The 21,929-nt window shown below is 51.8% G+C and overlaps 9 protein-coding genes across 9 annotated transcripts; 4 read left to right on the top strand and 5 right to left on the bottom strand.

The window, feature by feature from the left end:
• Nucleotides 1-311: 311 nt before the first annotated feature.
• bgt2 (GPI-anchored beta-1,3-endoglucanase EglC) lies at nt 312-2,397 on the bottom strand. Its single transcript, XM_073737729.1, has one exon. The coding sequence runs from the start codon at nt 1,903-1,905 to the stop codon at nt 517-519; it is 1,389 nt and encodes a 462-aa protein (XP_073593603.1). The 5' UTR covers nt 1,906-2,397; the 3' UTR covers nt 312-516.
• Nucleotides 2,398-3,430: 1,033 nt separating this feature from the next.
• On the top strand, nt 3,431-5,582 carry BDW70DRAFT_162322 (Zn(II)2Cys6 transcription factor; the record flags this gene model as incomplete). The annotated part of the gene is made up of 5 exons (XM_073741114.1): nt 3,431-3,578; nt 3,624-4,854; nt 4,899-5,050; nt 5,097-5,294; nt 5,338-5,582. The coding sequence occupies 5 exons, from the start codon at nt 3,431-3,433 to the stop codon at nt 5,580-5,582; spliced, it is 1,974 nt and encodes a 657-aa protein (XP_073593602.1).
• BDW70DRAFT_169933 (uncharacterized protein) lies at nt 5,066-8,703 on the bottom strand (the record flags this gene model as incomplete). Its single annotated transcript, XM_073742813.1, has 2 exons — nt 5,066-8,608; nt 8,655-8,703. The coding sequence occupies 2 exons, from the start codon at nt 8,701-8,703 to the stop codon at nt 5,673-5,675; spliced, it is 2,985 nt and encodes a 994-aa protein (XP_073593601.1). The 3' UTR covers nt 5,066-5,672.
• A 53-nt stretch (nt 8,704-8,756) lies between these two features.
• Nucleotides 8,757-10,250, top strand: BDW70DRAFT_90806 (isopenicillin N synthase family dioxygenase). Its single transcript, XM_073745172.1, has 2 exons — nt 8,757-9,202; nt 9,249-10,250. The coding sequence occupies exons 1-2, from the start codon at nt 9,032-9,034 to the stop codon at nt 10,092-10,094; spliced, it is 1,017 nt and encodes a 338-aa protein (XP_073593600.1). The 5' UTR covers nt 8,757-9,031; the 3' UTR covers nt 10,095-10,250.
• Nucleotide 10,251: 1 nt separating this feature from the next.
• On the bottom strand, nt 10,252-11,597 carry BDW70DRAFT_90730 (NADP-dependent oxidoreductase domain-containing protein). The gene is made up of 5 exons (XM_073745171.1): nt 11,120-11,597; nt 10,913-11,045; nt 10,825-10,844; nt 10,608-10,772; nt 10,252-10,551 (listed from the first exon to the last, which is right to left on the bottom strand). Exons 1-5 carry the CDS (start codon nt 11,503-11,505, stop codon nt 10,353-10,355), a joined length of 903 nt encoding a protein of 300 aa, XP_073593599.1. The 5' UTR covers nt 11,506-11,597; the 3' UTR covers nt 10,252-10,352.
• A 906-nt stretch (nt 11,598-12,503) lies between these two features.
• Nucleotides 12,504-15,410, top strand: BDW70DRAFT_141113 (nucleobase cation symporter-1 family protein). The gene is made up of 11 exons (XM_073737728.1): nt 12,504-12,570; nt 12,635-12,738; nt 12,821-12,918; nt 12,965-13,082; nt 13,147-13,248; nt 13,319-13,502; nt 13,580-13,964; nt 14,022-14,137; nt 14,189-14,266; nt 14,334-14,488; nt 14,566-15,410. The coding sequence occupies exons 1-11, from the start codon at nt 12,518-12,520 to the stop codon at nt 14,874-14,876; spliced, it is 1,704 nt and encodes a 567-aa protein (XP_073593598.1). The 5' UTR covers nt 12,504-12,517; the 3' UTR covers nt 14,877-15,410.
• A 1,063-nt stretch (nt 15,411-16,473) lies between these two features.
• Nucleotides 16,474-17,704, bottom strand: BDW70DRAFT_162317 (uncharacterized protein; the record flags this gene model as incomplete). Its single annotated transcript, XM_073741113.1, has 2 exons — nt 16,474-17,228; nt 17,278-17,704. The coding sequence occupies 2 exons, from the start codon at nt 17,702-17,704 to the stop codon at nt 16,474-16,476; spliced, it is 1,182 nt and encodes a 393-aa protein (XP_073593597.1).
• A 561-nt stretch (nt 17,705-18,265) lies between these two features.
• BDW70DRAFT_169928 (uncharacterized protein) lies at nt 18,266-19,131 on the top strand (the record flags this gene model as incomplete). The annotated part of the gene is made up of 4 exons (XM_073742812.1): nt 18,266-18,299; nt 18,348-18,643; nt 18,689-18,803; nt 18,875-19,131. 4 exons carry the CDS (start codon nt 18,266-18,268, stop codon nt 19,129-19,131), a joined length of 702 nt encoding a protein of 233 aa, XP_073593596.1.
• Nucleotides 19,132-19,253: 122 nt separating this feature from the next.
• BDW70DRAFT_162315 (amino acid/polyamine transporter I) lies at nt 19,254-21,177 on the bottom strand (the record flags this gene model as incomplete). The annotated part of the gene is made up of 5 exons (XM_073741112.1): nt 19,254-20,044; nt 20,113-20,509; nt 20,577-20,587; nt 20,642-20,906; nt 20,980-21,177. The coding sequence occupies 5 exons, from the start codon at nt 21,175-21,177 to the stop codon at nt 19,254-19,256; spliced, it is 1,662 nt and encodes a 553-aa protein (XP_073593595.1).
• Between the last annotated feature and the right edge of the window lie 752 nt (nt 21,178-21,929).

The following is a 21,929-nucleotide window of genomic DNA, read 5'->3' as shown; positions in this document are numbered from 1 at the left end:
AGACACCCCGTCGTCCGCAATCTATGGCCCGATCACATCATATTGCATAAGGTACTAGCCTTGTCTCCAACAAGGACCAGGATGAATCTCGGGGTATGATATAGCGAAAAAAGAAGTATACCCGACCGAGCTACTGCAGGAGATATTAATGTAGCAAGAGACAAGCAATATGGCATCATCATTGGTGGGAGGGTGAAAGGGGAAATCTCCGGCGGGGAGAAAGACACCGAACAGGACAGCATCAGAGGATCAGACAGTGTCGATCTGCGGGGTATTGGCCCTAGTATTATGAAAAAGAGGAGAAGAACGAGTCAAGCTAAAGTTTCTTTTATTTTCCTTGGTTCTAGTTTTCTTCTCGCGGAATTAGCTACCGAGAATTGAGCAAGAATTGAGCAAGAATATAGAAAAGAAAAAGAAAAGAAATCAATTGATACAGAAACGAAGGTATGTTAATAAATACACCCTATGTCCTATTTATCCCATGCGCCTTGCTAGAACCAGCCGAGTCGAGAGAATTTAGAGAGCGACCGCGAGGGCAGCGACGAGCATGGCCGCGCCGAAGATCGAGCCGGACAGACGGCTACCAGCACCGGTGAAATCAGCAGGGGTAGCAGAGGTGCTGGAGGTCGAGTCGCCAGAGGTGCCGGTGCCGGAGGTCGAGTCGGCAGCAGCGCCAGAGCCGGAGCCGGAGCCCGAGGCGGATCCAGAAGAGCTAGAGCCAGAGCCGGAGCCAGGGACAGCGCTGCCGGAAGGAGTGGCGGAAGGAGAAGCAATCACGCTGGAAGAGCCGATACCGGCGTAGTGGCCGCCAGAGAAGGAGCCGGAGGAGCCGAGGGAGCCGCCGTGGCCGAGGCCAGAGGAGCTGGACGGGCTAGCAGCAGGCTTGGTGGCGGAGGTGAAACCGGTGGACTGGGCAGACGAGCCCGAAGCCGACGCGGAGGCGGAGTTGCTGCTGTTCTTGGAGCTGGCGGAGCAGCTCAGGTCGAAGAGAGGAGTGGTGCTGAGGGTGTTGCCGACGATACCGAAGCTGGGGTTGGGGACAGAGGAGCCAGAGGCATCCTGGAGGATGTACCACCAGGTGTTGACATTATCGAAAAGAGGACAGCCGACCTCGTCCCAGAACTGCTTCGCGTTCTCGACCGACGCAATAGCGAGGTTCTGCGAGTCACCGCTGACGGGCCAACCAGTCTCGGTGATCCAGACCTCCTTGTTGCCGGCGACGGCCTTGGTCTTCTGAACAGACTCGTCGAAAAGAGCCTTGGCGTCATCAATGGAGTTTTGCATGGTGTTCTGGAAGAACGGGTAGCCGTCAAAACCGAGCCAGTCGACGGCCTCGGCAACGGCGGCGTTGGAGCTGTTGGTCCAGGCGTTCCAGGTGTCGACGTGACCGATAGGAGCGTCGCTCAAGACGGTGCCGGCGATGGCCTCGCGAACGCGCTGGATATAGGAGACGAGCTCCTCAGGCTCAATGCCGATACCGGCATTAGCCTGAACTCCGGTCTCAGAGTTGCGGTAGAGATCCTCGCTGCCGACAGAGATACCAACAACGAGCTTGGCGAACTCGTCACCGTACTGGTTGATGGCCGCCTTGAGGGCGGCAATCTCGTTATCCATGTTCCCCCCAGAAGCCCAGAGACCCAGCAAGAGGGTGGTCTCCTCAGCGATGGCGGCGGGAATAGCGGAGATGGGGGTGCTGCCGGTGCCCTGGATCATAGTGTAGAGACGGGCACTGTTGAAACCAGAGGTGGTCTCCAGGTTCTTCGCAGTGCGGAATTCAGCCTCGAAATCGGCCTGGACCTTGACGGTCCCATCGGGCTTGTTGGCTCCATAGTTGAAGCCCTTGGAGACGGCCTCAGCGGAGGCAATAGAGAGAGCGAGGGCGAGAATTTGGGTCTTGGTGAACATTTTAGCGAGAGTAGCGTAGATATAATTAAAAGAACGTACGGGAAAGGACAGAATACGAGTGAAAGAGAAAATGGGTGAAGGAGTGGATGTGTTGCAGAGGAAGAAAAGAGAGTGCGTTGTTTAAGAGACGAGCGCACTCTGGATGGCGAGAGTCTAGACTTGCGGTGGAGCAGGCCGCGTTGTCTGGCCCAACTAAAGATAGATCACCGATTTCCACAGTGCCGACTGCCAGGGCCACACTGCCAACCTTCCTAGTGCGGGCTCGACCCAGATCTGCCGTTGTGCCGAAAAGTGGTACGGTGCCTGCTTTCGGTCTGACGCGCGCTGTGCCCTGTAACTGTGGCAAGCTCGAGTCTCAGAGTGAGGTTACGAGGATGCCTCTAGAGACCCGATTCAGCGTCGTTCTGCAGACCATCTTTGGGCACCAGATGCACTGTTCCACGGCCAGCTCACAGGTCTCCTGAACTCATATTGCTTTTGATTGCACCTGTCTTACCTGCTTCTAATTCTGGAGATTGTGGATTCGCCACTCTCCTTTTCCGGGCCCTATGGCACCCGACGTCATTTAGGTACCAGCCATACGCTGTCCATTGATTAGTCTATTGATTAGTCACGGCCCCTGGACCTTTCCCTCTTTGTGCACGCACCGCCACTATTCATTGCACGGTGTCAAGAACGACTGCTTCAATTGCAGCGGTGTACTGTAAGGTAGGTAGGACATATGGTTAACCGAGAACGCTACAACCAGAGCAGGTCCCTCATTGGCCGAGTACTCGTGTTCTAGAAAATTCGTGCGTAGTTCAGGCCATTGAACGGCCCATCGAACGTCTTTGCCGCCAACGTGTCTGATGAGGTCAGAGTGTGGAAGCGTGGAAACCCGGAAACGGAAGGCAGCCAAGCCCGCCAATCAAGCACAAACTAATGCATAAAATTAGTCATCTTATACAGGGAGCAGTGTCGATGCCACGATGACTTATGCAGACAATGCTAACCGTACGTGTGCAGCCGGGCTGCACCGTACGGTTAGCATTTTCAGTATAATAAAAGGAGCTTACTAGTGAGATTTGAAAGATGCTCACTCATTGTGGGACGCTTCTACCGGCGAGTTTTGCTGCTTGCACCGAATTCCTACAAATTGGATATTTTTTTGGATAATTCTCTGAGGATATATATATCCGCTGCATAGCATGATGCTCCCTCATTTCCGGCTAGATGTACGTCCACTTTTAGCAGATAATACGACTACAAAATTTCAAAATACGGACAGCCATCCTTTGTTAGAATGAAAAGCCAGTAGTTCCAGAGCACGAAGTGAGTCAACAGTATACTGGGGCTCCCTGAGCTTCAATTTTGACCGTTTCTACCGTTTCTGTTCCCCGCAGTAGGACAGTTGGACAGTTGGAGACCCCAGATAAGGACTGGCTTATCGGACGCTAGTCCCGAAGAAGCTGTGTACTCTTCGTGCGGCCCTCGGGTTCTCCTCTCTCCAACACACCAAAGATGAGGATCCCCTCTGCTTCCCTTCATGGACCGACCCACTCCCTTGAGGCGGCGTAGTTTTAAGATCAAGACCAAGTTCGGTGCTGCTAGGCAATGGAGAAGTCGGAAGAATCGCCCTTGTGACGCGTGCAGACGGCGAAAGACCGCGTGTATTATCGAGACTGCTCCTCCATGTACGTGACTGTCACCCGCTGGGAGTTTTCGAATAACGCTTTTAGGCCGGTTCTGTCGATCTAAGGGACAAGCGTGCAAATCTACCGAGGACGGGCCCAGTCTGCGGCGAAACTCGCGAGAAATCGCTCCTTCTACCGATGTAACAAGCAGCAGTGTTGTCGACACTAATTATACCAGCATTCCATCGATTCTGTCACCCGAGCTAGGACCAAACTCGCTCTCCGCAGGGCAGTCGGATTCACCAAGTAATTGGATCGAGCCGGCCTCTCAGACTTCACCATACGTTCTGACCTCGCCGCTGAGCGAGAATGGACCAACAGTTGACACTCTCGAAGACAACGAAAATCGAACGGCGCATTCTCTCGGCCTTGCTGGAGAACAAGATACAGATTTACTGGCTTCATTTCGATCAGTAATCACGAATGAGAGGGATGGTATCAGTGCCGATGTCATCCAGGTTAGCTCGGGTGACCTTGACGCAACTGCGTTCCCGGTCCATTTCAATCTTCTCATGGACGAATTCCAGCCGGCGGACGATCTTGCAAAGCAGAGGATATCCGGGAATATTGAAGCCATGGTTGCTCCTCACGCCGCAACGTTAATTCGCTTGTACTTCAAGCACGTTCATCCTGTGTACTGCGTGGTTTCGAAAGTGCGATTCCTCAGGGCCTACGCGGAAGATAAGCTGAAGATCCCGGCTTCGCTCCGTGGAGCTGTATACGGGCTTGGGTCGATGTTTTGGCAGCACGACCCCGACGTGGAGGGCACTTTGCAATTCGACCTGCATGATCTGTTCGAGGCCGCACAGTCATCCTTGCAGCGTGAGCTGCATGCGCCGAATCTATGGGGTATACAGGCGTGTCTGCTCCTCCTTCATGAACGGCCAGCTGATAATGCGACCATCGAAACACCGCGGACCTGGGTTTTCAGTTCCCGAACAGTTGCCTGTGCGCAAATGATCGGACTGCATCGTGACTCATCGACGTGGCACCTTGTCCCGGGGGAGAAGAAGCTGCGGAAGAAATTGTGGTGGGCTACTTACATGAGCGACATCTGGTCCTCGGTTTGCCATGGCAATCCACCGCTTGTGTATCCACGATCATTTACAACCACGCTGCCGGAAATAGACGATCTCGCCTTTGATGAAGATGTACCAGCTGACTTCCAAGACATGGTCGACATTTCTAGTCAAGCGGCCGATATATCCACGAGCGCCCGATTCTTGGAGATGGTTAAGCTCAGTCGGATTCTGCATGAGCTGATTGATTCGTACTAGTAAGTTGCTCGCGCGATGGGCGATTAGTTATTAACCTAAGTAGCCTTGACTTGAGTTACCAGCAGACAATTACCCAATCCCGAGTCCGGGAGGCCAAGCTTCTCAGTATCAGACGTGAGCTTGATACCTGGTTATCGATGGCCCCCAACTGCGTCACTATGGCATATATTGGTGCTGCCGGTCGTCGAAACAACGGTATGTTGAGCCGAACAGATCTTGCGACCGAAAGCTCATTCCATAGCACCGCTCACTCTCGCCTACTACGCGGTCCAAGCCCTCCTCTTCCGCGCATTGATGAGCCCTGCCCGGATGTCCGCCAAGTCCGACCCAACTTCGTCTCTGTGTCGTTATTTCGACCTGGCGGCAAGCGAGTTCCGCAAATTCACGCTTTTCATGAACAGCATTACCTCAGCATGCTTACATGCTTTTTGGGGCGGACGTAGGTTTCCCTTCGGCCATATCGAATGATGCTGACGGGCCAGATGCTCGATCTCAGCTTACCCTTTGCGGAAACTTCTTGATCTACCTGTTTTTACTGGCGCCCAGTCCGCATCAAGTCCACTCAGCATTCGAGCTCCTTAGCAGCTTCCACGAATCGCTTCAACGGTTACGAGGGTGGGCTGATGATGATGCCTCTCTTGCGCTATTACGACCAGTTGCGCTGCGAATTGATTCTTTCTTCCTGCACGCCGCGCGAATCATGAGAAGTGGGATGGGTGGGACGTAGGAATTGCCGGTATCCCAATATTTTTATATACGCCTTTGTAATGTTGTTTCTTTTAGCATTCGCAGCTAGCGAGCCCTATACACCTGCATGTTAAATCGCGAAAGCGTCGATTACGCTGCGCGCCTTTCTATATTTCCCAATTGGCACATATTCAATTTCCTCAAATCCCATCGACCCCGGACCTCCTAAAGCCATGCCCCGTGGCGTATCTGTCCACCTGGGGGACGCGGCAATAGCAATGATCATCACCTTCAGCCCGTACTTGTACTCGGGCGTACCCAGCCCAGCTCCTGTCTCTGCATCAAGAACGGCAATCAAATCTGGCACTGACGCTAGTATCCGGGACTCTCCACTTGGCAGAACCGCCTCCACGAAAGCATTCTCGTTCTTGAACGGGATTCTGATGAGGACTTTTGTGCCGTCTGGCAGGCTTCCGTCTACCTCGAGCACACCATATGTATGACCAGTTCTAAGGACGCGTTCTACACTTGTAATTTTTCCTTCGCCGAGGATTGCCGCGCTTCCAGGACCCCCAAGCTCGTCGATTATCCGCTTCGCTCTATCACTGATGGTCTTTTCCAGCGCGATTGCGCGACCAATCCACCAGGCGAGAGAAACGGTGTTCGTGACGGCCTGTTCGCGTACGGTTTTGGACGTCTTTGGAGGACCAGCACTTCCAGCGCGGCAGCCCATCTCCACGCAAGACGCTCGTAGAATTTTATCAACGAGCTTGTCTGTACGTGAGGCCGTCATTGTGATGAATGACCCGTCACCGCTGGCGATGGTCATAGGAACTAGAGCCTCGCCGCGCTCAGTGCCGTATACATTCGCCGTGACCTGCCAGGTCGTGGGATACGCACGGCCCATGTAATCGGCGTCGATGCAGGGAACGCCAAATCTTGCCGCAACACCCAAGTTTAGGACGCCATTCCCTCCACCGATTTCCAGAGCCATAAAGCCAGATACTTTGGGGCTGCCGGTGGCACGCATAAGCTCTTCATGCGCCTTGAGGCATTCGTCGTTTTCTAGGCGTTCCAAGCTGACTTCGGGACTGCCCATGTTTCCTGTCCAGCCCACCAGGGCGTCATCAGGGAGATAGTCTGGTGAGACTACTCTGACTGTGCCTGGGTTCTTCTGTACGAGAGCGCTGACTTTGAGGTACTCCTGATATGGGTCACCACCGCCTCCGCAACCGAGCACTTTGCAGCCTTGAGCGATGAAGCCGAGGTCTGTGGTCGATATGATCCATTGGCAATCTTTGATGAGCGGGCGATAGGAGTGGATATCATCGACTTCGTCAGCTGCCTTTGCTGGGATGCTCCGCGCAATTTCTTCTTTCTCGGCCTCCTCATCCTCTTTGTATTGGTCGAAGATTTCCTCCACGCCTTGTGAAACGACGGCCAATTCTCCCACCGCGCGAACAACAATTCTCGCCTTCGTGTCTACATATTGAATTGGAAGCATTGCCACCTCCGCAATTTGGACCGTTTCTGGCTTCGCCCCGTTAGCGACAGCCTTCTCAACTGCCGATCGAGACACGAATTCCTGTGCCGATTTGACTGATTGATTGGACGTATCAACAACCGTATCAATGACACCAGATACTCGCGAGATGGCAGCCCCAACCGCATTCGCAACCTCTGCCCCATTAACCGTTCGCAAGCTCCGGACGCCTGTAAGAGGTTCATCTGTTTTGATAAGCGCAGCACCCCCTCCGACAATCAAAACATCAATGTCTCCTTTCTGTGTCTTGGTCCTGTCTACGAGTGCCGCGATCATTTGTCGCATTTTTTCCCGTGCTAGAGACACTATGTCGGCGGTAATGTCTGCCAATCGTGAGGCATCCCCCATGCCACCGAAGGGATTTGGTTCGCATGGTGACTGAATACCCGCCGCAGCAATGATATCCGTTGACGTTAGATAGTCACCTCCGAAAAGCTTTGCCTTCTCCAGCAACTCCAGAGCAACGCTGTCAGGGCCCACTGTCAATTCACCTTCCGCCTCGCGTATTATGCTTCCGCCTCCCAGACCAATACTCTCGACAGCAGGAAGTGCAAAGTTTGTCCGAACGCCGCCAACAAGACCCGTGACGGAGCTCATTTGCGGTAGGCCATTCGGCAAGAGCAGTCCGCTATCTGAAGTAGTCCCTCCAATGTCGATAACCACCAGCGGCTCCATCCGGTCTTCCTGGCCTAGCCCGCTCGCCTTCCCAGCAGCGCGCCACAAAAACTCTCCACCACGGATGGAATTTGTTGGGCCCGAATTGAATGTGCGGATTGGTTTGTCGACTGCCTCTCCGGCACTTAGAACGCTGCCATCGTTCTGCGTGAGGTATAGAGTATAGGGATTGTTTTCGAAGATATCCCGCATGGCTTTCTTGAATGCGTAGATCGTCTTCTCGGCGAGAGGACGTAACGTCGCATTGAGGATGGCGGCGTTTTCACGAGACAGGAAGCCAAGGCCCGAAACTTCATGAGAGAGCGTAATACGCGGTTTGGAATTGGCGGACGTCATCGTCTGGAGAAGGATATCGCGAGCGGCCACTTCCTGCGCATTATTGAGCGGCGCGTACATGCCTGAAATCACAATATTCTCGACTCCGTCCGCAGTTAACTCCGCAGCAATTCGGCGGATCTCATCCTCGTCAATAGCGCTAATTTCTTCGCCGGAGATCTGATACCCTCCATGACAGAAGTATTGTCGCGAGGACTCGATACACGACCGAAGATCCAGCGGAAAGTCAGTAAATGGTGGAATCCCACGGCCAAAGCCCTGCTCTGGTCCGCCACAGAGCCTTATCACCGCAACTCGACGGAGGGCCGACGAGCGCTGGACGACGGCATTGACAAAGTGCGTGGTGCCGACGATAACGCAGCCGATCGAGGAGAGGGAAACTGAAGCCGTCTCGATCACTGTTCGGACGGCGCTCGTGATGCCGGTCGTGACGTCGGGCGTGGTGGGTGCCTTGTGCGATGCGATTATGGTCATCGAGTCAGGCGCAATGAGCACCGCGTCGGTGTTTGTGCCTGCTCAACGTTAGTTACGACTTCAGTTACTGCTGCAACTACATACCGCCGACATCGACGCCAATGCGATACCTGTGGTCCGGTAGGCCGACCATGTTTGTCTGCTCATGGTCATTGCAGTCCAGCTGCAGAGCCATATAGGTGCTCTTATCAGGCGGGGTATTGACGCCAACCTACCCCAACACCAGTTCCCCGGCAGATCGGCCAACTTCCCTCTCCTAGCCGACGGCTCCTTTATCCCCTCACGACTCCACATTGTGCCATATCATACCGATAGGTATAATCCTCAGTGTCTATCATCCGAGGCGTCTCCAAGTCCGAAGTCACGCGATTCGGTATACGGACACCCCCGCCAACATAAAGGCGTGGTATCAACAATCTACATTATGACTATACAGCGTGCGAAGATAGCAGTATCAAACAATGGCCACTCCAAGCATCCCCATCATCGACTTAGAGCCAGCGCGCTCCGGTGGCCCTGAAGAACTCGCCAACCTCGCGCACGAAATATACCAGGCATTCCAGCATATCGGGTTCGCATACATTAAGAATCACGGCGTACCTCAGGACCTAATCGACGAGGCCTTCAGATGGGTACGCTCATCACGAACCCTTCCTCTGTCTCCACTAACAGCGGTAGAGCGCCAAATTCTTCGCCCTCCCGGAGTCCGAGAAGAACAAAGCTCCGCACCCGCCTGAAGGTAGTTACCATCGCGGCTACAGCGGGATAGGACGTGAAAAAGTCGTTCAGATGGTGTTCGACTCGGACTCGATCGCCGAACGACGCAAGACGCCGGACGTGAAAGAATCATTTGAAATAGGCAACGAGAACGACACTAAAATGCGCAACATCTGGATCCCCGAAGAGTCGCTCCCTGGATTCCGCCGCTTTTTTGCTAAATTCTTCAACACTTGTTCAGATCTCGAGACGCTCATGCTGAGACTCATTGCTTTGGGCATGGGCCTCGGTGAGGACTTCTTCTTAGAGTATCATTCTGAACGAACGAACCAGTGCCGTCTACTGCATTACCCAGCCGTCGAGGAGGAACTGCTGCGAGCTGGCAAGGCCGAGCGGATTGCGGCGCATACAGATTTCGGCACTATGACGATTCTCTTCCAAGATGAGGTGGGCGGGTTGGAGGTGGAGGATATTCATGAGAAGAACAAGTTCAATCCCGCACCGTATATCCCCGGAACAGCGGTAGTCAATATCGGCGACTTGCTCATGCGCTGGAGTAATCATGAGTTGAAGTCGACAATGCATCGGGTGAGGGCACCGCCTTTGGTGGATGTTGAGGATGGGAGCACCGTGGAGAAGAAAAGGCGGATGACGAGACCAAGGTACTCCATTCCGTACTTTATTAGTCCCGATCGAGATAAGGTGATTGAATGTCTACCGAACTGTCACGGGGAAGGGAGGCCGAAGCTGTATGAGCCGATCACGAGTAGCGAGTATATTGCGATGAGGATGAACGCGACTTACTAGGGGCTTTTCATGATCTACGGTGACTGTGCTAAAATGATTACTTCCATAATGAATGTTGGATTCTTGTTATTATTGATCTCGGATTAATTATTTACTCTGTAAAATACAGGGCCAAGCATGCCAGTATCAGCACCCAGTACTGGAAGATGTTTCATGCTACCAGCTTAAGTAACCCATATGTTCAAGAAAATGATGTCTAATATTCAACTAGGTCAAAAGCAATCTATCCACCTGTACACCCAAGCTTCTGGAACCCGACTACTCGTCATCCCCAGTGAAAACCCTTATCGGCATCCAGCTATCCCCAACAACCTTCGCCCTCGTCTTGATGGCAAAAATCTCCCCAATCTCGTCTTCACTGAGCTCAAACCCTTCGAGATCTATGTTATTATCGATGCGTGCAGGCGTGACGCTTTTGGGAATAACGCTGACGCCGCGCTGGAGGTTCCATCTTAGTCTGTAGCACAAATCAGCATATCACAGTACCGCAGGAGATGGAACTGGGTCGAGTACAGTATCTGAGAAGGAGTCTTCTGCCTCGCTCTCGCAATTTTTAGCACAACCGGATCCTGCAGCAGATTCGTTCGCCCGTTGATGGGGGAATCACTGTGCCCACCGAGGCAGGAGTACGCAGTGCAGTGAATTCCTTTGGAGGTGCAGTAGGCGAGAAGCTTCGGTCTATCTTCTTCATCAGCTCTCAGAGAGATTCTGCCGGGGTCGGTATACGTACGAGGCATTATAGGGATGGAGCTAAAGCGGGATAGTCAGTTAGTTAGGTGTACCTCGCCTTCAGTTATGAGTACGTCGGGTGAACTGACCTCAATCTGGTTTACTGCAGGTATCACCTTGCAGGAAGGATCATTGAGAAGCTTCTCCAAGTGACTGATCTGGAAATTTGACACGCCGATGTTGCGAGCTTTTCCTGTATCCAGGAGCTTCTGCATTTCCTGCCTATATTCATCAATGAGCACCTAATAACCACCTGCATCCGTCATACCGAGTACGCGAATGCTTATGAAACACACCAAGTTTGCACAAAATCCCAATCCTCTAAATGTTTTGATCGATCTTCCGGATCCGTCGAACACGGAAAATGTACGAGATACAGATCCACATAGTCCAGCCCCAAGTCTCTCAACGAACTTTCCAGTCCTTCTCGGACTCGGTGATGCCAATGGTTATCGAGCTTAGTCGTCACCCAGATCTCCTCCCTTGGGATTCCGGAGTCGCGAATCCCCTGCCCGACCTCCTTTTCGTTACCGTAGTTCAGCGCCGTGTCGATGTGGCGGTAGCCATGTTGCAGGGCGTGTTTCACTGCGACATACGTGGCGTTGGCGCTGCTTTGCCAGGTCCCGAGGCCGATTGGGGGGATGGAGCCAGTACCGTGCAAGAGGGGGATTGGGCTTTTCATGGCGTTGGGGATATGAGTGATACTGTTGTAGAGTTGATGAGGGCTTACAATTGTTGTCCGTCTTAGTGTCTCCTAGGAATTTTTATGCTTGGGACGTCGCCTCACAATCTTCACCAGAAACTTACTAGACGGCTGTTTCTTCGGGAAATACCTTGACCCTTTGTCTACAGTGCCGTAACCCCGCACGGAAGTTTTGATGTCAAGCACTCTCCAACCTAACCCCAACCAGGAGACTGATCGGCCAACAGCCGTACAATGTTAGACACCACACCGGGACTAGCTGCGATATGGAGGTATGCCAGGAATGCCGCAAGAGCAATGGGGTAATTGCCCTCGAATAGCCCCATCGTCGATAGGCCTAGACGGTCAATGTACCTGCGTTCTCTCTCCAAAGCCACTCTATCAATCATGTCATCAATCCTAGTTCCAACTGCTACATGCGACTTGTATCCGTAAAACTATGATGAAGCCCGAACGGTACGAGCCGCTACGTGCTCCAGAATCAGCCCTCAGTATAGAATATGAGTCATTGTATGTGACTGATCCATGGCCCAGCCAGCCAAACTACGAAAATCAGGTGCCGGAATATGGGAGTCGTCATGAATGTGCCGGGGAACTCAGATCAAATGTCTGATACTTACTTTGGATTGCTAATATACTCTCGTCCCCTAACAGTGCATCTGCTGACGTAGAAAGACGTTGGGACTTCTCCCTCGTCCGCTAGCGCTCTCCAACCAGGCCAGGTACTCCCTGATACGAGATCGGCCAACTTGATCGCTCAACACCGACCCCAATCCCCAGCTCGCGGCGATCACAGGCGGGGGCCACTAGAAGCATTTCAATCTTGAAGAGTGCCACCAATCAGTCCAATAAGCCAGAGTTGTTGGACTTGTGCAACGATAAGCACACCCGCTCTAAAGACCCGCTTGCGTCCAAAGCTGCTCCCCGACAGAAACCACGTTCAGCTATAATTCTACATCATTTGATTTCTCAAGAGAGAGCTGTGGAGTGAATGAGAGAAATGGAGAATTTGTCGTGGCCCGACATCAAGCAGCGGCTCCAATGGTCCCTCCATGCATTTCCTGCCCCATTCTTGACCCCGAGTATGCCTGCTGACCTTCATCGTCAGCCCTGTCGACGAGGACGCCGACTACGAAAACACGACCTGGTGTAATCGAGACCTTATTCCTATTCCACCGGAGCGGAGGACGTACGGGGTCTGGTCCTACTTTGGTACGTACATGCCGTCCAAATTCGTTTGTTCGCTTTGTTCGAACACCTTTATTCAGTGACTGACTATGGCGGGAATGGGCAGGATACTGGACCGTCTCTGGTGCCTGCGTCTCAGCATGGTCGACAGGGAGCACGTTGCTGGCATTCGGGTTGAGCCCGCAGCAGGCGATAGGCGTGATTGTAGGTTCCCCCATCCACTGGCCAGCTAATCTGACAATTTCTCAAGATCCTCGGCTCCTTTCTCACGGGCTTACTTTCTGTTTTCTGCGGCTGGATGGGTGAGGTGCATCATATCGGTTTCACAGTGTCCAGCCGATCCTCCTGGGGAATGAGAGGGTCCTACTGTACGCCATCGAGAAGCCCTCATCTGAGGGGCCCCAAAACGCAGACACCTAACGAAAGCTACAGTCCCCGTCATCCTCCGCAGCTTTGTCGGATGCATGTGGTTCGGCATGCAAGCATTCTGGGGAGGCCAAGCGACGCGAGTTATGATTGGTGCTATTATACCTGGTTTGTCCATAGCTTTCATTTACCTTACTACTTCCATTGGAGTAAGGCCACTGCTTACTGAAAGAGGCAGGCTTCGCCCATATGAAGAACTACTTCTCCGCCAGCTCGCACCTGCAAACAAACGACTTCATTGGGCTGGTCATCTGGATGGCGGGTTTTATTCCCGCTGTCCTGATTAAACCCGAGAAACTGCAGATCCCGTTCTTCTGTTGCTTTGTCCTTTTTTGTGGAACCTGCTTTGGGTTGCTTATATGGTAAACCTAACCTCATCTTCCACAATCCTCTCACCTTGCGGGCTTAGAGGTGTGCTAATGAGGTCTGCGGGCAACAGGTCCGTCTCTCAAGCGCACGGCGCAGGCCAGCTCTTCCACGAGCCTGGGACCGCGCCCAATACCAGCTGGGCTTTTATGTTTGGAATCACCGCAATTCTCGGCTCCTGGGGCAGCGGGACACTCGGTCAGTCCGACTGGGTGCGGTACTCGAAGAGACGATATGCACCTACTTTATCTCAGCTGGTGGCGTGCCCGATGACAATCTCCATAACGGCAACGATCGGAATTATCGTTACAAGTGCGAGTAATCAGATACTGGGTGGAGAGATCCAGTGGAATCCCATTTACTTGCTGGCAGATGTGCAGGAATACTATGGAAGCAGTCCGCGTGTTAGGGCGGGAGTCTTCTTCGCCAGCCTCGGCTGTGTCGCGAGCCAGTTCTCGGTATGGCCCCCTCATTGGGAGTGTGCAGTGATGGAAAGTACTGATGAATAAATGTAGATTAGCGTAGTGCTCAACAGCGTCAGCACGGGGATGGACCTCGCCGGTCTGTGGCCGCGATACCTAAATATCGTGAGGGGCAGCTATATCATGGCCATTATTGGTATAGCTACTCAGTACGCTGCCTTTATTTTCCTCCAGCTGCTCCAAAACTAACACAACTATAGACCCTGGCAGCTCATCTCGACTGCGACTAAATTCCTGTCCGTACTGAGTGGCTTCGGCGTCTTTATGGCTCCGGCAACGTACGTCCTTCTTCTCCTGAATGAACCTTCCACAACCTGAGCTCATCTAATTATACGATATAACCAGAGGCCTAATGTTAGCGGACTACCATATCGTTCGACGACACCGCCTAGAGCTCTCAGATCTGTACATTGGATCACCATCCAGCATCTACTGGTTCAGTCATGGAGTGAACTGGCGCGCACTGGTTGCGTTTACCGCTGGGATGTGGCCGCTTATACGTACTTCTGCCCTTTAACTTTTCTATTATCTCTCCTATACCGGTAGTGCGGCTAACTCGTGTGAATATGTGCAACAGCCGGCCTCGCAGCAAACGTGAACGTGTGGACCGAAGACAAATGGACCGGGTGGCTGCGGCTGTATAACCTGACGTTTATCGTGGGGTTAGCAGTCAGCCTGCTGGTATTTTGGGTATTGAATGTGCTCTTCCCAGTGCTGGGGACGGACTTGGATGGACCTTTTGTGTTGCAGGGGGTGGATGGGGGTTGCGATGGATGTGAGAGAAGCTCTGGGTCTGCTATCGCATCTGAGGCTGGGAATGAAGAGTTGCCTGCGGCAACAAAAGGGAAGACAGTCAAAGAAAAGAGGGCAGAGGTTTCTATCGTTTAAAGACGCTTTGCCACGAATTATCTGACATAGATAATGAAGCTCAAGCTGCTTCATGAACGAGGCACCCAAAGTCCAGCAGACGCACATCAAAACACAAACATATGTATTGCACCATGGATACTGTTAACTCATGGCTGTTTATCAAGATGGACGTTTCTGATACCCCACGACCTGGCCTCTCAGGGACAGGGTATCACAAGCTGGGCAAAGATATCTTTCCCAGCATTCTCAACCCTCCATATAGATACGAAATCAATGGCGCGTCGGGCAAGACAACCAAGAAAAAGCGAAGGGAATCACTTGTAAATTCATACCTGGCAAAGTATATAATTGCAATATGCACAGTTGCTCAAATTAAGCCCAAGTAGTCTTCAATAAAGCTCCGCCGAATATCACCTATTAGTAATGGACCTTTCTTGTACATACGGCACGATTAGATAGGAAGATCCATCTAAATACGTCCCTTAACAGCCTTAAAGCCAGAGAATATTCAGAATAGCTTCGCTACCGCTGGATTAGTTCCTTTGCAGCCAGAATATGTGCTCTTATAGCTAAATATACTGAATATATATCTGATATGGAAATATTATGTGACACTCATCCCGAGCACCGGCGCGCGGGATGAGACCGCTGGCTGATCAGGCCACACCATAGTGGCCTGACCAATATCTCCAACTCCCGGAGATCTGACCTTCAATGTAATCGAGAACGATAAATAGAGGACCTATCGTCAAAGGAGATAGACAATCAATCGTCCTATGGCATCCGATCCTTAGTAGGCTACGTTCGTGTAGTCGATACAATTTTCTTCTGCCCTTTCCCCTTTGAGCGTATCCACAACAATATCTAAAGACCCCTATACCACCCCCGAGCCAATCAACTATATCTATACTAAAATTACCTTATAATCTCACGCAATAATCTCAGGCAGTTAGACAAGCAAGTATCTACAATTACAAAATTATTATAATAATATACAAAAAGCCCTCCTAGCCCAACAAAGACAGCATTAAATCAGCTTGTAAAAGGGTTTGAAATAGCCCTTAATAGAGCTACTATTCTTGCAAAGGAAAACCAGGATTTACAGGCTATATATAAGAAAAAGCTTCAAAAAAGGAAACAATCTAAAGCACAGATTACTTCTGAAGAGGGCCTTTTAATTAAAGAAGGCCATGCAATTATACAAAGCAGGAATCAGGTAAAAGAAGCTATACAGACTAGATCTATACTTGATATACCAGATATATTGCAGGGCTGTATACAAGCGCCCCCATGCTATAGTAACTATTATATTATTGGACATAAGAAATTACAGTATCCAAATCATGGTCATGTTTAGTTTTTATATACAAATACATGTTTTGGTGGCTTTAAATGCCTTTGATTTTCCAACTGTGGTTAAATTCGGGTGGAGATGCATCACTTGCTTGTGTGCGTCGCTCGCTTGTGGATTACGTTATGCATAAACAGAGAAATACATGACTCCCGCCATGATACCATAACCAATAATAGTCCTTGCACTCTCCCACAGACCAACGCATAAGAGCGAATTAGATAAAGAAAAATCCAATCATCCTCACTCGGCCTATCAGGGTGTCTAGCCACGGGTAAGCTGATAATGGCAGTGCGAGCAGTCGAGCGGCCAATACCTATCATTCATGAATCGGCGCCAGCGAACGTCAACCTGTCTATGCAGAGCTGGGTATCCGTACTCGAACACAATAGGTGTCCCAGTTTCAAGAATGAGGGACTGGAGGTTCGGCAGATGATCCAGCCAGCGATCGATCTCTTTCCTGACCTCTTCCTGAATGCGCTCAGATGAATCATACAGGGTCGTCCAGAGAACGAGCTCCTGAAGGCTACGCGGGAGGAAGCACTCTGGGAGTGGGAGTCGATAGAGCATGCGGCTGTAAAGCTCTTCGACTCGGACAGTGAATCTTTGGAGTTTGGAAAATGCGCGCATGTCCAGCGGTTCGGAATAACGATCTTGGAAGGGCCAGAAGTTGATGTCGAGCGCCTCCAGAGTCACTTTATGCTGACTGAGTGCCGCGATATAAGATTTGGTGTCACTCCTGGGTTCATTGTTGTCGTTGGGACTCTCACGGACGCCACCTTTACAGATGAAGCTCCGGAGGCCCTTTGGTATAGCGAGGACTCGGGCCAGTGTCTCCGCACTGAAGTCGCAGCACAGAAGGGTCAAATCATCAAGAGCAGTACTACGGGTGAAAGCGACGGGGAAGCCACAGCAGGAAATATGGGCCCCGAGAATAGACAGTTTCTTGAGGGTCGGGTGGCTCATGAAGGCGTCAATATCACAGCACCATGGCTCGTTATCGGTCAGGTTGAGTTCCACTAAACTCCACAAGTCAGCTGGCATCCCCAAAGACCAGTCATTACATACATGTCCTGAGATGGGCCAAGGCTCCTTCTTTAAGGGCCGCCACGAAATGGCGCCGAAAGACATGCCATTTGTGGACTCGAAATGGTTGGCTGTCTAGGGCCTTCCCACCCCCTTTGACCGTGAGATTCTCAAGCCCGGTTAAAGACTTCATTGCCTGTGTAAGAACAGTAAAGCACGGCCCGTCGCCGTGATAGTGTATTGTTAGTGACCTTACGGCAGATGCTATGCCCGGGAGCCGACCAAGCATCGCTCTGTAGGCCAACCCCTGGGGGTTCCGGATCACCACGTTCCGGCTGAGACGGGGCATTACAATCGTGTGGAAGCACCGTTTCGTCTGAGATAGACGTGAAAGCGAGGCCTTGTCAGATTCGATGTGGTCGATAACCGCGGCGATCAGCTCGCTGGGTAGGTCCTGCAGACTCGGCATGGCAGTGTTTGACTGAGGGAACTCAAGCCCGATACAAGGTCTGGCAGGTAAAAAAGTGGGATCAAAGAGGAGGAAACCGAATTTGAACTTATTGAGTCTCCTTTATAACTGCTTTTCGGAGACCAATAGGGTGTCGAGGGCGTAGTGAAGCTGGCATTCACTACATCAAAGGGCTGGGTATGACTGTCAGGGGACCAGAGTTGACCGCGCTAAGGTTATGGCTGCCTCTGGCGACCCCAAGAGATTACGAACTAAATTAAAGGTACTGCCCTACGTATGACACAAGGCTTCTATGCTCCTTGAATTGCTTTGGTCTAAGGTGTACATTCCTAAATCGCTCCTTACGTGGAGGGGCAACGAGGGACAAGGAAGCTACGGCCACAGAGTTTGGGGGTGACTTCACGCTTGAACTCTTTTCTCTACGTCTCACTGCTCTACCTCACTCCTAAAGCGCTATCTTCCTCCCTAAGGATCTTTATAATCTCTCCTAGGAGCTGTATTATTTTTTACTACCTAAGAGCCACCCCCTGCCACCTAAGATCACGTCACGCCGCCCTACCCATGCCTCTTCCTCCAATCACTATCGGCTCCTGGGGTAGGAACTCTGCTATATGCATTGCTGAGTGCTAACAAACAGGTATAGACGACCTCGATTCCGCCTCCAACATCCTCGGCCGCGTTTTCGATCGAGACCCTGTGCTCCGGTTTATGCTCTGTAATCTTTCCGACGATCAGTACGACGCGTACCTGCAAGCGTACTGGCGCGGCCTCTGCCGAACCGCTCTTCTCAACGGCGCAATCATCCTAGAAGCTGACGGGTGGAAATCAGTCGCAGTCATACTCCCACCTGGCAGAAATGTCGACAGCCCATGGACAATCATTCCCGCTGCGTTTGGATTCTCTGGGGTGCTTTGGCGCATTGGTATTTCTGGGTGTATTGTGAGTATGGCAGCTGCGATGAGGACACGTTCTGACAGATAATAGCGTATGCTGGGTGATTATAGCCGGTCCGTCAACGCGGCGAAGAAGAGAGTACTTGGGAATCGGCAGCACTACTACGTCTTTGCGATTGGGACCGAGTACGAGCATCAAGGGAAGGGTACGCATCCCTACCCCAAAGACCTAAAGCCTAATATATTGGCAGATTGGAAAACTGTCTGACTAGTGCAGGGCTGGCGAGGGCTCTGATAGAGTCCCAAAAAGAAACGGCGTGGTGCACCGAGGTCCCGATATGGCTGGAGGCGACGACAGAGTACTCGCGCGATCTCTACCTGTCTCTCGGATTCCAAGAGGTTGAGCAGATAACGATCGGCCAAGGAAAAGTCAACCGGGATGGATTCATGCAGAAAGACGGGGAAGGGGTAACGCTGTGGGCGATGGTCTGGTGGCCGCAGTCTTCTCAGCGGGACGTCGCTATGGTTGTCTAAAATGGATGCGCTACTCTGATTCCTTACAGTAGAAATGTTTATTTTTAACTTGCTAGTGCTAATTATTATTAGTGGACCATTCTCTCTTCAATTTTGCATGACTGGGGAGTCACCATCATCGCTCATCCTCTAGGATATCTCATCGTAGGCCCCGCCCACTTGTGACGCCCTCGAGCCACCCAGTCAACGCAAGAGCAGAGCATAATAAATCCCAGCACAGGACCGGAGAAGTTCATGTTCTCCGGCGTGACCGGCAACGTTGGTGGAAAAGGCAGAAAGACGGCAAAATAGGTAGCAAACAGAATGGCAATCAAGTTCAGGGGAAGCCCCCATCGTCCCAGGCTATATGCCCCTGACGGCACATCACCATTCAGCCTGCCCCAGACCAGGAAGGACAACGGGAATAGATAGGAGATATATAGCCCGAGCGCACTCAGACTCATAATGGCATTAAACGCCGCCGTGGACCCCATCTGCATGAAGGATAGCGCGAGGATCCAGCCAGTGACCAAGCCCAACGCCCGCAACGGGATTTTCAGCCGCCTATCGACCTTGACAAAGAAGTCAGAGAAGGGCAGCCCGTTATCTCTCGCAAACGCCCACATCAGCCTCGTCACCGAGGCGAGGCCGTTGAAGAACGCGATCCACCCTGATGACATGCCTGTGGCTATGAGCATGAAAGTCGCGGCTTTGGAGCCAGTCACTCGATACGTGATTTCGATAATTGGATATCCCGTTGATGTCAACAATGCTGAAGCGTAGGCTTCTGGACTCGGGCCCATGAAGTAGAGGATCGCGATGGCATAGCCGAAGGCCATAATCCCGTTTAACAGGGTTCCCCAAACCATCGATCGAGGAATTGTCAGGCGCGCATTGTGCACTTCCTCGGACATGTGAATAATGCCATCGACCCCTGCACATGATATCAACACTTGGTTTTTTCATAGAAGTATAGAATTAAGGGTATTAGGAGACACCTACCACTTAGAGGCGTGATTACGCCCAAAAGGCCCACCGAAAAGACAACGCCTGCGTTCTTCCACCCACTGAACCCACTCAAAAAGGTATCCCAGACAAAGCTATTCGCGTCTTCAGTGCTATTGTCGCTTTCATTCGAACTCACCGCCGAACGACCCAGGACACCGATGATCATCGGGAGGTAGACGATGTGAATGATGCCGGCCACGGTTTCAATGACGCCGAGGCACCGCCGCGCAAAGATGTTCACTACGATAGGGGGTATGGAAACGGTCCACATCAGTAATGTGCTGCGCCAGCCGTGAATGGTGTATGTGGGATGGGCGAGTTTGATCATCGCTTCAATCTGATTGCCGATTAAGAAGGGCGCTATGGAGACGAGGGAGGACCAAGAGAAGACCTGCCAGCACGATCAGCTGTTATCGATTATATGGACGCCAGAAGAGGGGAGAGAGGTAAAGGGTTACGGTTATCCATCCTGGTAGCTCGTGTTAATCTCTGAATAAATCACAGAAGGCTGGCACAGTCGTACCTTGGAAGAAACTGAAGAATCTTGGATGCCACGGTGCAAGGACATATGTCCAATGATACTGCGCGCCTGCGGTAGGATGCACAGAGGCAAGTTCCGCCAGACTCATCGCAATCGCCATATTACCCACAATACTGACGAGGAGACCGTAGACGATTGCCGCGGGACCGCCATTGTAGAGACCGGCCAGGAGCCCGCCGCCGACTGTCTCCCAGGACGCAAGGAGGGTGAGCGAGAAGAAAAGAGATGGCAGGAAGGAGAGGTATCTCTGTGGATAGCACTGTCAGACGCCTGTACAAGGAGAATTGGGGTGAGAGGATTCGGCGCAAGTGGCGGCGTACGTCTAAGCGCTGCTTCTCCCGATAGGAAATGTGAGCATCTCCAGAACTGTCATCTTCTGGGGCAAGCGTCCTCCCTGAGTCATCAGCACTGTCTCCTCCCCGTTGCGTCTCCATCGCGTCCGGATCTCTTTGCGTCACTTCGCGGGTGCTCTCTGTCTTTCTCTCAGTTCCGGCTCCGGCTACAGATGTAAAAGGCATCCTGGACGGCAACGATGGGCAAGTTGGCACTCTCTCGAGGAACCACAGGCAAGAAAGCCGATACCTGGCCCTTCTTACTCATATACCCGGACGGTATCCTCTATGCACAGTATTACACTGTACTTCATAGCACCGGACCGGGTCATTTTCTCTTGAGTGACGCTCAGCCCTCGGATGATTTTCTGTTGCAAGCTGGACGTGGTCTAGATCGCTCTGAGATAGGATTCGCTGAATTGGATGGTTTCCTGTAGCAGTTTGCAATTGATTTAAACTTTAAAGGAAAATCAATGGTTCTCATCGCAGTGTAACAGGGTTATATGAATAGGTATATAGGTGTACACTCTCAAACAAGCATCTTATTACCATCTTACTCCACTCCAAACTTTTGGATGCACTGGCCCTTTCCATTTCCGATGTGACAGGGTGAGAGCAGTCCCGTCTGATGTCGCAGCCATTAGTCATTGCCCTAACTTAGTTTCTATCACATGGAAGCATTGACTGTTTCTCCGGGTTGGTCTCGCTCTTCCGGGTGCATGGCTTCACTCCAGAACCTCATTGCTGGCCAAGGATATACAGTATGGTGTTGTGAGAGCCTGTGAGTGCACGTGGAACACCAGTGCAAATCGCAGTGAGTGGAACATATCCTGCTCATGCCGCTAAAGCGTTTACAAGATTCAACCACTGCCCTAGTAGCTTTTCCTTGAACTTAATGTGGCGTTGCGGATGGCAGGTTATATGCGGTGGCTACATTT

The sequence above is a fragment of the Aspergillus foveolatus genome, assembly GCF_047715535.1.
Source record: "Aspergillus foveolatus strain CBS 279.81 unplaced genomic scaffold BDW70scaffold_47, whole genome shotgun sequence".
In the NCBI taxonomy this organism is placed as follows: Eukaryota; Fungi; Ascomycota; class Eurotiomycetes; order Eurotiales; family Aspergillaceae; genus Aspergillus; species Aspergillus foveolatus.
Note: the sequence above shows the minus strand (reverse complement) of the source record. Positions and strands in the feature narration are given on the sequence as shown.

What these genes read in the sequence shown, in the direction of transcription:
- bgt2 (XM_073737729.1), bottom strand. Translation starts at nt 1,905, where the DNA reads ATGTTCACCAAGACCCAAATTCTCGCCCTCGCTCTCTCTATTGCCTCC.
- BDW70DRAFT_141113 (XM_073737728.1), top strand. Translation starts at nt 12,518, where the DNA reads ATGAGAGAAATGGAGAATTTGTCGTGGCCCGACATCAAGCAGCGGCTC. An exon ending in GATTGGTGCTATTATACCTG is followed by an intron (nt 13,249 to 13,318) that starts GTTTGTCCATAG and finishes TGAAAGAGGCAG; the next exon opens with GCTTCGCCCATATGAAGAAC. An exon ending in GTGTCGCGAGCCAGTTCTCG is followed by an intron (nt 13,965 to 14,021) that starts GTATGGCCCCCT and finishes GAATAAATGTAG; the next exon opens with ATTAGCGTAGTGCTCAACAG.
- BDW70DRAFT_90730 (XM_073745171.1), bottom strand. Translation starts at nt 11,505, where the DNA reads ATGAAAAGCCCAATCCCCCTCTTGCACGGTACTGGCTCCATCCCCCCA. An exon ending in CTGCAGTAAACCAGATTGAG is followed by an intron (nt 10,845 to 10,912) that starts GTCAGTTCACCC and finishes ATCCCGCTTTAG; the next exon opens with CTCCATCCCTATAATGCCTC. An exon ending in AAGACTCCTTCTCAGATACT is followed by an intron (nt 10,552 to 10,607) that starts GTACTCGACCCA and finishes TTTGTGCTACAG; the next exon opens with ACTAAGATGGAACCTCCAGC.
- BDW70DRAFT_90806 (XM_073745172.1), top strand. Translation starts at nt 9,032, where the DNA reads ATGGCCACTCCAAGCATCCCCATCATCGACTTAGAGCCAGCGCGCTCC. An exon ending in TCGACGAGGCCTTCAGATGG is followed by an intron (nt 9,203 to 9,248) that starts GTACGCTCATCA and finishes TAACAGCGGTAG; the next exon opens with AGCGCCAAATTCTTCGCCCT.